General features: G+C 48.6%; 1 protein-coding gene across 1 annotated transcript in view; it reads left to right on the forward strand.

Moving 5' to 3' along the window:
- celsr1a (cadherin EGF LAG seven-pass G-type receptor 1a) overlaps positions 1-12,500 on the forward strand; it is a gene marked incomplete at both ends in the record, with an annotated part of 109,981 nt that overhangs the window by 48,359 nt on the left and 49,122 nt on the right. Inside the window, 2 exon segments of the mRNA XM_080537529.1 lie at positions 134-222; positions 7,948-8,028. Coding sequence (XP_080393655.1) covers positions 134-222; positions 7,948-8,028 — 170 coding nt within the window.

Raw genomic sequence — 12,500 nt, forward strand, 5'->3', positions numbered from 1 at the left:
CGCCCAACGAGTACATTTGCATACGCTTTTGGAGCGTATTCAGGTCATTTCTGTCATTGAACAAAACAGTAACCTTCTTCTCTCATCTCTTCCTCTCTTCCTCTCTTCCTCTCGTCATCCGTCCCTCGTTCAGGAGAGGCCAAAACCACGGTGCACCCCTTCGTCTCCGGGGGGGTCAGCGACGGCCAGTGGCACTCTGTCCAGCTGCACTACTACAACAAGGTAAGAACCAGCCACCAGGAAACACAGTCCTACCGAACACTACACCGGGGGGGGGGGGAGGCAGACGCACGCAAACGCCATTCACGCTCCTGTTCTTTTGTGAATAGCGGTTACTACACCCACCTTTTCACGAAAAAAATTGCAGGATTTGTATCATCAGCGTGTATGTCCGTCATCTCCCCGCGCCCCCCCCTCCCCGGTCCAGTGTTCAGCCACTACTCTCTCTACCACTTCATCGCTCTCTGCCTAACACACATCCATTGTTAGCGCTGGAACTGGACAACAAAAGAGCTGCTCGGAAAAATAGGATGAAAAATGATTTGGCGGAAGGTTGTTTTTGGATCACATGAGATTAATTTGAGATCTTTTGGGAGAATAATGGGAGATGGCGAGGACAACACGGAGCGGATCTTGTGTGATTTATTAGAGATGCCCGTCGCCAGTACCTGGAATTCAATAGAGTTGAACCTCTCAGCGACCATAAATATCACAAGGGACGTGTCATGCAGGGTTGGGATGAATCCCATTTCAATTGAGTCAATTCTCAATTGAAGTTCAGTGACACTTGAAATTGGAATTGGAATTGATCCCCAACCCTGATGCTATGTATTTATCTAAGTGAAGTAGATGTATAGAAGTTGCCCCTAAACACTGATACCGTGTCATATGTGTATCATCTCCCTAATGGTAAAGGTTAGGATTGAAGGGGAGGGAAATCTGATCCCGGGTCTGTGCCTAAGGGTAAACCTTGAGGTATCTGAGTCAGACATATTTGTCATCGTGTGAAGAGCGTTGAACTCTGAACAGAAAGTCAGTAGACGTTCCCACGCTTGTTGTCTTGCTGTCTTTATATAAACCCAATCTGAAGGAGACACGGTGATTATTATTTCATAATGAGGATCATATTCACCACCAAAGGTAATAGAATATAACAAGGGCTTAGGTTGTAGTCAATTGTGGGTGTTATTTTTCCGGCAACTTCCATGGCCTCAGGGGGGTTTTGTGCTAAAATGGCTATCATCAGACAGTACATAAACTCTATCCATCCATGTCTGCGTGCAAGACTCTGATTTAAAATATGATTAGTTCCTTGAGAACATGTGCGAATGCCTCGGCGTTTGTCTTGTAGTTACATGACAAACGTTTGCCAACCGCTTTCCAAGCTAACAATGCTAACTGGGCTAGTCTTGTGCAAAGGTTTAGAGTAGCCTCAACTTTTCCCAGTACCACAGAAACGGACACACAGAGACTCCTCTTGTCTTTTTCTCCGGCTTTGATTCGTACCTTCCTTAACCCCCCCACTGCGTATTAGACACTGAACACCGCACTGTGATTGGCTGGGGGTCCTCCCGGCTGGCTCCTGAAGACACCCCGGGTCGTGTTACAGACTCTGTGTTTCATAGTTTGTTGTTCGACAACCTCTTTAAAGACTATCCCTCCTCCTTCCCTTAACGTTCGCCAGAATTTTATTTTTCTTCCGCGGAGAACAATAAAGCACTCTCACGTTTCACTGCCCTCTATACACACCGCCGTGCTTGTGACTACCAGGCGTACAGACAGACAGACAGACCTGCAAGTGGGGTCTGCCTGAGAGAAGTTAATGAATCAATGTATCGTACAGTAGCAGGCTCGCTCCAGGGTCGAGACCTTAATGTATTGTTGTGTTCTAAAGAGGGGGTGATTATGTTTAACGACCGGCAGGCAGCCTATCATGTCGTCCTTCACGGGTCTGAATGCTCCGCCTTGACAACCGGCGTATTATTCGCGGTGTTACAAACCATCGGCATTATTCGCCCTTTGTTTCCGCGTCTTATTGGATCTGTTGTCGGGTTGTCGGTTTCTGTTGTGGTTGTCGAGGTATCGCCATGGGAACTGTGGGACTGTACAGATTAATTTCCACGCTGCCAGTCTGAACAGATTTTCCCGCTCTTTGCCTCTCCCTGACTCCCCCCCTCCCCTCCCTCCCTCCCCGCCCCTGTTTGGTTTCTCCCGTGACTGAACGTGTCGCCTCCTCTCTCCTTACAAGAGGTCTGACTGGCGGCAGCTTAAAAACTAACAAACACACACACACACACACACACACACACATTCTCTCTCACACACGCAGACACACACTGCTGTGATGTGTACGCTGTGAGGAGGTGTGATGAGACCACCAGGCTAGAAGGAGTCCTCAAACACACACACACACACACACACACACACACACACACACACACACACACACACACTACAGTCACTACACACACACAGACACACACATACACACACACACACACACCCCACATGACTGGGAAAGGCACAAAGGCCCTGGAAGCAGATAAAACAGAGCAGGAGCAGAGGCCGAGCAGATCACAAAAACTGGCTCTGTACGTTCAAACTGATCGAGAACAGATTCACAACATCAAAACCAGATCCTGACAAGTCCAGATCGGAGACAGCGGCCAGGACTCCTTCTGTAGCCAGCCCTCCGCTGGCCAGGCACCATCACTCACTGCCTCAGGGCACCACAGGGCCCCATAAGGCACCACAGGGGCTTCTCAGGAGATCATCTGGGGGCTTTTACAGCCTCTCAGAGTCCACCGGCAGCCACGTGAAGGATTTTCCAATATCAGACAGGAGAGGCCCCCACTCACCCCTAACGGCCTTAACGGCCCGGGCTGATTTATGGGGTCACAGGGCGAGGGTGGGGTGAGGAGTGCGGGGTGCGGGGGGGTGCGAGGGCAGAGGGTTGCAACCCTGTTCCTTTCTTCAGGAGGCACACGGGTGCCTCTGCCTTACACTAGAGGTCAGGGGTCACCGAGGGGAGGGGGTCGCCATGGCTGCAGATGCACTTGCTATTGTTTCCAGTGATTTACAGGGTTTGTGTGTGTGTGTGTGTGTGTGTGTTGGGGAGGGGGGGGGGCTCATCCAGAGGGTGGTGTCCACCTCTATTGAAGATGGTCCCACAATAGAAGTGACAGGAAAGACATTTTTGAAATTCCTGTTTTATTTGACTGGAGGAGCGACGTCTCAAGGCCAGCGAGCGAGGGAGCGCTGGAGGCACGCTCTGCCAAACAGGAAAGAGAGAGAGAGAGGTAGAGAGAGAGGTAGAGAGAGGGAGAGAGAGGGAGAGAGAGAGAGAGAGAGAGAGAGAGAGAGAGAGAGAGAGAGAGAGAGAGAGAGAGAGAGAGAGAGAGGCAGATATTTAGTATTATTTTTAGTTTGTTTGCAGGGTTTTGATGTTTATGAGGGAGGATGTGAAGTCATGCCATCCCTCAGAAGACGCAGGAAACCTCCAGGGAGGATGTCGGGTGAATCATGGCAGTGTTTGTGTTCTTCCACGTTCTGCCCCCCTCCCTCTCCTCCCTCTCCTCCCTCACCTCCCTCTCCTCCCTCTCCTCCCTCTCCTCCCTCTCCTCCCTCCCTCTCCTCCCTCACCTCCCTCTCCTCCCTCTCCTCCCTCACCTCCCTCTCCTCCCTCACCTCCCTCTCCTCCCTCACCTCCCTCTCCTCCCTCTCTCTCTCTCTAGCCAGGGAGATAGCTAGTCTCTGTGTGGCTCTGAGGTGTGAGAGGACCTCCAGCCTCTCTCAGGTTGAATATCTGTCGGACAAACATTGTGTATTTTCCCGCCGCTTACAGTACTACCGTAAATGATGTAGTATAGTAGCATCACAAAGACCCTCTATCCATAATCTGGATGGATGATCTGTGGGAGAGTAGTAGTCTTTTATATTAGGATGTTTACGTGGCACTATAGACTGTTCCCATGTGTGAGGGGCCTGAGTTTGGAAAACTGAATATGAATTCCAAATGACTGAAAATGGTGGTCTAACGTAGGCTGTCCATCTGGTCCGTGTTCTGTAAGTATTTTTGGTGTATTTGAGCATGTGTGCATATACTAGTATGCCTCGGTGTGAACAACATAATGTGTGTGTGTGTGTGTGTATGTGTGTGTGAGTGAGTGTGTGTGTGTGTGTGTGTGTGTGTGTGTGAGTGTGTGTGTGTGTGTGTGTGTGTGTGTGTGTGTGTGTGTGTTTGTGCTTGCATGTGTGCGTACATGTTAATAATGTGATAATCCATATCTAGGCCTATTCTCAGACATGTTAATAGCCGGGGTCTGTGTTATTTACAGCGTGGTCTTTAACAGCACATTCCCAGACAGACCTAGCTAGCTCTTATCACCCAGCTCCATCTGATCCCTGTCTAAACCCCATCTAAACACCCCTCTCTAGGACTTCTAATGGGATATTAGAGTCAGTGTGTTTTCCCAGTGCTGTCTTATGAACGGTTATGGACAGAGATGGCTTAATAGTAATGCCTCAGGTCATTTCTCCTAGGACCAGTGTTGTAATGTGAAATGGACCTCTCTCTTTCTCTGTCTCTTTCTCTCTCTCTCTCTCTCTCTCTCTCTCTCTCTCTCTCTCTCTCTCTCTCTCTCTCTCTCTCTCTCTCTCTCTCTCTCTCTCTCTCTCTCTCTCTCTCACCAATAGCTGCCCACCCCCCCCCCCCCTCCCAGCTACAGTTGAGGCCAAAATGATTAGCCCCCCTTGTGAAATCAGACAAAACCCATGATTTCTCCATGGAAATGACCATTAACAACAAGTGTTTATAGTATTTGTTTCCAAAATAATAAAGACAAAATGTCCACTAAGTTTGATTAGGATATTTTATGAGTTGAAACAAGAAACTGCAAAAATGACACGTCCAAAATTATTAGCCCCCTGGCCATTAATAGTCAATAGTGTACCCTTTCTGAGCCACAACTGACAAAAACCTTTTAGAGTAGTTCTTTACTAGGTTGGCACAGGTCTCTAGAGGGATTTTGGATCATTCTTCCATTGCAAATGGTTCCAGCTGGTCCAAACTGCGTCGGTTTCCGAGCATGGACATTCACTTTGAGCACCCGCCACAGATTCTCAATAGGATTGAGACCTGGGCTCTGTGCGGGCCGCTCCAGGACCTTGGTTTTGGTGTCCTTTAGGAACTGTTGGACCAATGTATTGATGTATGCTTTGGGTCATTGTCTTGTTGGAAGACCCAGTGACGCCCTAAGCCTAGACTAAGAGCGGATTTCTTCATATTATCCCTCAAAATGTCAACATAGTTTTCTTTTTTCATGAGGCCATGCACCTGAACAAGGCTCCCTGTGCCTGAGGCTGCAAAACAGCCCCACAGCATGATGCTCCCACCACCATGTTTAACTGTGGGAACTGTGTTCTTAGGGTTGAAGGCCTCTCCCTTTCTTCATCAAACATAAGCAACATCCATGTGCCCAAACAGTTCCAGTTTAGTCTCATCAGACCAAAGCACAGATTTCCAAAACTCATCTTTACCTTTCAAATGTTCACGGGCAAACCTCAGTCTGGCTCTGATGTGCCGCTCTTTGAGTAAAGGGGTTCTTCTGGGATGATGGCCCTGAAGCACACCACGATGAAGAGCCCTCACAACTGTGTTCCTTGAAACATCAACTCCACAAGAGGCCAGGTCAGCAACAATCATCTTGGCAGATGTCCTTGGTGTCTTGCTGACATCTCTGACTATTTTCCTCTCCAGAGTTCTTGAAATCTTGAGCTTTCGACCACGCCCAGGTTTGTTTCTTACAGAATTTGTCTCCTTGTACTTAGCAATGATGCAACGTACAGCGGTTCTAGACACTGAGACGCTTGGAAATGGCAGTGTAGCCTTCCGCCTTATCATGAGCCTCCACTATATTCTTCCTGAGCTCAAGACTGATTTCCTTTGTCTTTGGCATGGTGAGTAAGAGTAGTAGTATAGTCCCTCTCAATGATGTGTTCAAGTGCCCTGTTTCTTGGAGTCCTTTTATGCTAATTGAATGCTCAGGTGTTGTTAGGAAGCCAATTGACTGTACAGGTGTGGTTTGAAATCTGATTGGTTGCTTAGGTGTGTTTTTAAAGCAAATATTCACATGGGGGCTAATATTTTTGACCACCCCATTTTCACTATATTTGATATAAAGCAAGCCTAAAAACTTATTTTATATTCCAAAATGTACCAAAAGCTAATAAATAGCACTGGTGAATGTTTGATTATATAAAGTTTTATCAATGATGCAAACATTGGGAAGAATTTTAGGAAAATGTTCCATAATTCCTGGGGGGCTAATAATTTTGGCCTCAACTGTATGTGATTGACGGAGTACAACAGCGTGTTAGCAAGCAAGCTCTGTCCACCAGCCCCCCCTCTCATTAACTCTACGCTGCTGCTAGCGCGTAGCATTAGGTCTGTTACCATAGAACCACTGTTACTGCACTTGAGGAAATGTCTTTCTGTTGACGTTGCAGGATTTATCACTCGAGCATTTCTGTTCCCGACATCCCATCTGTGAGACACAGACAGTGTGTCAGTGTGTCTAACTGGGTGTGGGTTGTAATTGCTGTGAAAACAGAACAGAGGGCCGGGGGAACGGGAAGAGTTAAGACACCCTCTTATGTTGAAGATTTATCCTGTAACAGCCCCCGTTTGGCTCGCAGGGTGGTCATTATGAGTAAGGACTACAGGTGGAGACCCTGCTGGGGTGTGTGACTGTCTCGTACACACACAGACACTCACACACATGCACACACACAGACACACACAGGCTAGCACTCACACACACACACACACACACACACACACACTCCCCCAGTCCTGCATGTGTGGCTATGTATGTGTGTATCCGGTGTGTGTGTAATACTTTCAATTCCCAATGCTTCAAACGCTCCACATTAGTCTTTTAGTCTTTACCCCGGGGGCCAGAGACAACTTGTGTGTGTGTGTGTGTGAGTGTGTGTGTGTGTGTGTGTGTGTGTGTGTGTGTGTGTGTGTGTGTGTGTGTGTGTGTGTGCCTGCGTGTGTCTGCATGCCTGCGTGCGTTTGTGTGTGACAAGGGTTACAGCGATGTTATTTCTGAAGGTTAAACCCATTCTTGGTGTCTCCTTAGGAAGGGCTTGAAAGGAAGCCGGTCTGTCATTCTCCGGTATGCCTTGATGCATGTTCCCCGAGCCCTCAGAGACAGAGGTTATCTCCACAGATATCACCTCAGAACAGTTAAGATATCTCCGCTCACATCTCCCAGCTGGATTCAATTTCCCCTTCTTTTCACCCCCCGTAAATTAGAAGTCTGAAGGACTTAAACTGTAATATATTTCATGGGCAATCGTATATCTGCCATAGCCAAGTATTTGTGTTGTATGGTCTTAGTACGGTAGTGGTGGTGGCGATGGAGATAGTGGTGGGGGAAGGAGTATTAGTACTTACAGTATTAGTACTTACACACGTGAAACACATGCACGCACACACACGCATGTGCACACACACGCACGCACACACACACACACACACACAGGCTAGCACGCACACACAAACAGACACAGACACACACAACCTCCTCCCACCCAGCCACCCACCCAACACACACACACACACACACACACGCACACACACACACACACACACACACACACACACACACACACACACACACACACACACACACACACTTGAATGCACACATGCATCCATGCACTCACACACTCACACACTCAAATGCACACAAACAGTGCACACACACACACACACACACACACACACACACACACACACACACATGTGTGTGCTCACACACCCCTGCACACACACACACACACACACACTAGTCGAGGCCTTAGCAGTAGAGGTTTCCGGGGTGGGTCTAGAGCGGTGGATCTAACGCGCCCCTCCTTTCTCTCCCATGGTCTTCCCAGGACAGCCTGCACCTGCTGGACTCCAGTGGGGTGCTGCGTGTCCCTCTTTATACTGCCTGGCTGGAGCTGAAACATAAGGAGGTAACGTGCCTCTTAGTCTTAGCTCTAGTCTGGGTCTAGTCTGGGTCTAGTCTGGGTCTAGTCTGGGTCTAGTCCGGGTCTAGTCTGGGTCTAGTCCGGGTCTAGTCCGGGTCTAGTCTGGGTCTAGTCCGGGTCTAGTCCGGGTCTATTCCGGGTCTAGTCTGGGTCTAGTCTGGGTCTAATCCGGGTCTAGTCCGGGTCTAGTCCGGGTCTAGCCTGGGTAGGGTGGCGGTTGTGGTACGGTACTTTGTGGTGCTTTTAGTCTGGGATAAGTCTCTCCTTGCTATACCCCCTTTTTCACAGTACTGTAGTGTGTGAAGCCCCCTAGTCTGGCTAGACCTGGTCTGGCTCAGGTCTGACCCAGGCCTAACCCTAGTTGTAAGCACACAGCTCCTGTCCAGGTGGCATCAGAGGTGGTTCAAAGTTCAAAAACCTTGTTTTAGGGTCCATTTAGTTTTTTTTTTAACTTTTTGACTTTGGCTTGCAATGCATGGCTCAGGTACAGAGAGTTCAGTTCAAAGCTAGCGCGCTATGTGGTCGTGGTATGAGACAATCAAGCTCTCGATATGATAGAAGTGATAAAAATAACATGGACTGGTCCGAGCATGTTGAAGGGAATCAGGAGTCCCCCCCCCCCTCTGGGAGGCAGGTCGATGGTTTCTCCTCTGTCAAGCTGAGGGCTCGTGTCAAACCTCCTCTTGATAGGATTCTTCCTGGGATCTAAATATAGCTCTGTCAGTGTGTGAGGTGTGGAGAGGAACAAATGGAACCTCTCTCTCTGTGTGTCTGTGTGTGTGTCTGTGTGTGTGTCTGTGTGTGTGTCTGCCTGTCTGTCTGTCTGCCTGCCTGCCTACCTACCTGCCTGTCTGTCTGTCTGCCAGCCTGTCTGCCTGCCTGTCTGCCTGCCTGCCTGCCTGCCTGCCTGTCTGTCTGTCTGCCTGTCTGTCTGCCTGTCTTTCTGCCTGTCTGTCTGTCCGTCTGTCTGCCTGCCTGTCTGTCTGTCTGTCTGTCTGTCTGTCTGTCTGTCTGTCTGCCTGCGTGCCTGTCTGTCTGTCTGCCTGTCTGTCTGCCTGTCTTTCTGCCTGTCTGTCCGTCTGTCTGTCTGTCTGTCTTTCCGTCCGTCCGTCCGTCCGTCCGTCCGTCTGTCTGTCTCTTCATGTGTTTGGTAAATCCATGCCTGTAGTTTTGTGTGAAAATCCATGCCTGTAGTTTTGTATGTAGCTACTATTCATTTCAGTGCAAAGCACCTATGTTTCATTCCCCAAACACCGCCATTAAAACAATGTTTTTGTAGAAGCCTCATTACCCCCAACCGCCCCCCCCCCCCCCCTCCCTCACTGTCAGCCCCGGTCTGCAGCCAACAGGTCCAGAAGAGACTCCTACAGCGAGGCCAAGTGGAGATCAGGTTGAACTGGAGGTGTTTATTGTGATGTGGGGAGAGTCTGGTTTCAGCCAATCACTCCAATCAGAATAGCCTTGACACAGAGAGAGAGAGAGAGAGAGAGAGAGAGAGAGAGAGAGAGAGGGGGAGGGAGAGACACAGAGAGAGAGAGAGAGAGAGAGAGGGGGGGAGACAGAGAGAGAGAGAGAGAGACACAGAGAGAGAGAGACACACAGAGAGACACACACAGAGAGAGAGAGAGAGAGAGAGAGAGAGAGAGAGAGAGAGAGAGAGAGAGAGAGAGAGAGAGAGAGAGAGAGAGAGAGAGAGAGAGAGAGCTGGAGAGAGGGATCGATTTCCTGCTGACATATTTGCTGTAATAGGCCAGGTCAGGTGACTGCAGGAACAAAACAGAGTATTAATATCAGCAGGAATTTTATCTTGTTCTATCCACCACTCTTTATAGTGGGGGCAGTGTGGCACCAGGAGCCTGGGGCGGACACTCACACACTCACACACACACACACACACACACACCACACACACACACACACACACACACACTTGAATGCACACATGCATCCATGCACTCACACACTCAAATGCACACAAATTGTGCACACAGACACACACACACACACACACACACGCACACACACACACATACACACACACACACACACATGTGTGTGTGCTCACACACCCCTGCACACACACACTCACACTTCAAAGGGACAGACAGGGACAGCGAGACAGAGCCACTTCATTCATGTCACACAGCTGTCACCAGGCTCACAGAGGCATCTATGGCTCATCCCTATACCCGCTCTCTCTTGCTCTCTCTTCTCTCTCTCTCTCTCTCCTCTCCCTCTCCCTCTCCCTCTCTCTCCCCCAACAGTATAATAACATGGACCTAACACTGCAAAGATCTTCGACTCTCCCATCGATGGTGCAGTGTAGAACCAAAGAACATTGGTGTTGTGTGTGTGACAGTAGAGTCTCAATAGCTGCAAAACAAGTCATTAACATTGTTGGCATTTCGCAGAAGCATTTATGCAAAGCAACTTACAACAAATCCATTTGTCTAAGTGAGTCATCTATCCATCAGTAATCACAAGAGAAAGTAATCTATGCTCGTGCCATTGGCAGTCAAAATGCTAGAGGAAGGGAAGAACTCATTCTTTGTTTTGATTATTTTTAACTCTACAGGGGGGTAGAGGGGACAGGGTGGTTTCAGGAGGGACAGTTAGTCCTACTGGTTATCTCTGTCTGTCTCTCTCTTCCTGATTCAAGATTCAAGAATAAAACAACGTTATTGTATATCACATGATGATAGAACATTTTCTTAGGTTCGGGGGCTCACAAACAACATAAAAACATTATACACCCATGAAAGACTCACATGAGATTGCATTAAAACTCAAAACGATTCCATAAATTAATAAGAACAGGTGTCGCAAAGCTGCATTCAAAAGTAGTGACAGTCTGTTTTGGCTTTGTTTCAAATGCATATTGCAGTGGGAAGGACACCTGTCTCAGGACACTTGTAGCCTTGTGTCGTAGTCTGGCGTGCCGGGGATACTCAAGTGTTTGGTTGGAGCAGGGCTGGTCCTTGTGTGTACGGCCTCATCCACTCTCCTTGACCTTATGGTGTGCCAGCCGCCAGACTCTCTCCCCTCTCTCCCCCCTCTCTCTTTTTCTCTCTCTCCCCCTCTCTCTTTTTTTCACTCTCTACCCTCTCTCCCCTCTCTACCCTCTCTCCCCTCTCTACCCTCTCTCTCTCTCTCTCTCTCTCTCTCTCTCTCTCTCTCGCTCTCTCTCCCTCTCTCTCCCCTCTCCTACATCCCCTCTGGGACTAGGGTTGCCAACTTTCTCACTAACAAATACGGGACAGAAGATGGCATGCCACTTCACAGGGTGGGGGGTTTGCAGGAATTGGCGCATTTACTCTATATACCTACCCGTGAGGGGGTCCTGTGATTGGATGAATATATGGGACAAGAGAGATCCCGTACAATTCATCCAGCCCAAAATACGGGACGTCGTGGCTAATACGGGACAGTTTGACAACCCTATCTGGGACTGGCCTCCTACCACAGCAGATACCCCAGGAGTTAGCAGTGTTAGCTGTAACACCTATCCCGCTGCTGTAGTATAGCCTAGCATTTAGCGTCGGCTATCGTCACAGGCCTAATCATCCACACTAGCATAGCGTAGCATAGCGTAGCCTCAGGCTGCAGGATGTGTTATTCTCCAGGTCGGACATCTTAATCACTCAACAGAACATTAATCCCTCCACTTCCACTAAGACTGACTCAATAACCCCAGGGTGTGTGTTCGGTACAAATGTATAACTGTGTTTTTATGCAGTGTTTTTATGCAGTGTGTGTGTCTCTGTGTGTGTGTGTGTGTGTGTGTGTGTGTGTGTGTGTGTGTGTGTGTGTGTATGTATGTTGGCAGGATTGGAACATGGTGCTCTCTGTCAATCTAGATTACACACACATAAAGTTGCGAAGGATTGCCCTTATAATGATAGCCAGATAGCTGTTGGCTGATTCTAACTATTGAATAGATTCTCCTTGTACTTGACTGCTCTTATTCACATTAATGGCATAATTGGACTGTTGAGAGGCACGATTAAGTTTCATAAACGGTTCATACATTGGAGTGAATTTATTTTCTTTTTTTCTAATTTATTCTTTGTGAGTGGGGCAGTCCCACTCATATTTTTCATTTTATTGGACAGATACAGTGAAGACAGACAGGAAAGTAAGGAGAGAGGGCATGTCAGCAGGGCATGGGCCGGACTCATGCCGACATGCGGGCATATGTGTGCATTGTAGACCGCGGTGCTAGACCACTGGACCACCCCAGGCCACCACTGGAGTGAATTTTCTAAGGGCCATGTGTCTCTTCTGAAGCTTTTGCAGAAACCTCCTCCCTTTCACTGTTCAATATCTAAAGTAGGCTGCTGACCCTAACCACCCTCTCTCCTTTCTCACTCCTCCTGAAATGTGTGTGTGTGTGTGTGTGTGAGAGAGAGAGAGAGAGAGAGAGAGAGAGAGAGAGAGAGAGAGAGAGAGAGACAGAT

Source organism: Nansenia antarctica (genome assembly GCF_963989245.1).
Source record: "Nansenia antarctica genome assembly, chromosome: 8".
NCBI lineage: Eukaryota > Metazoa > Chordata > Actinopteri > Argentiniformes > Microstomatidae > Nansenia > Nansenia antarctica.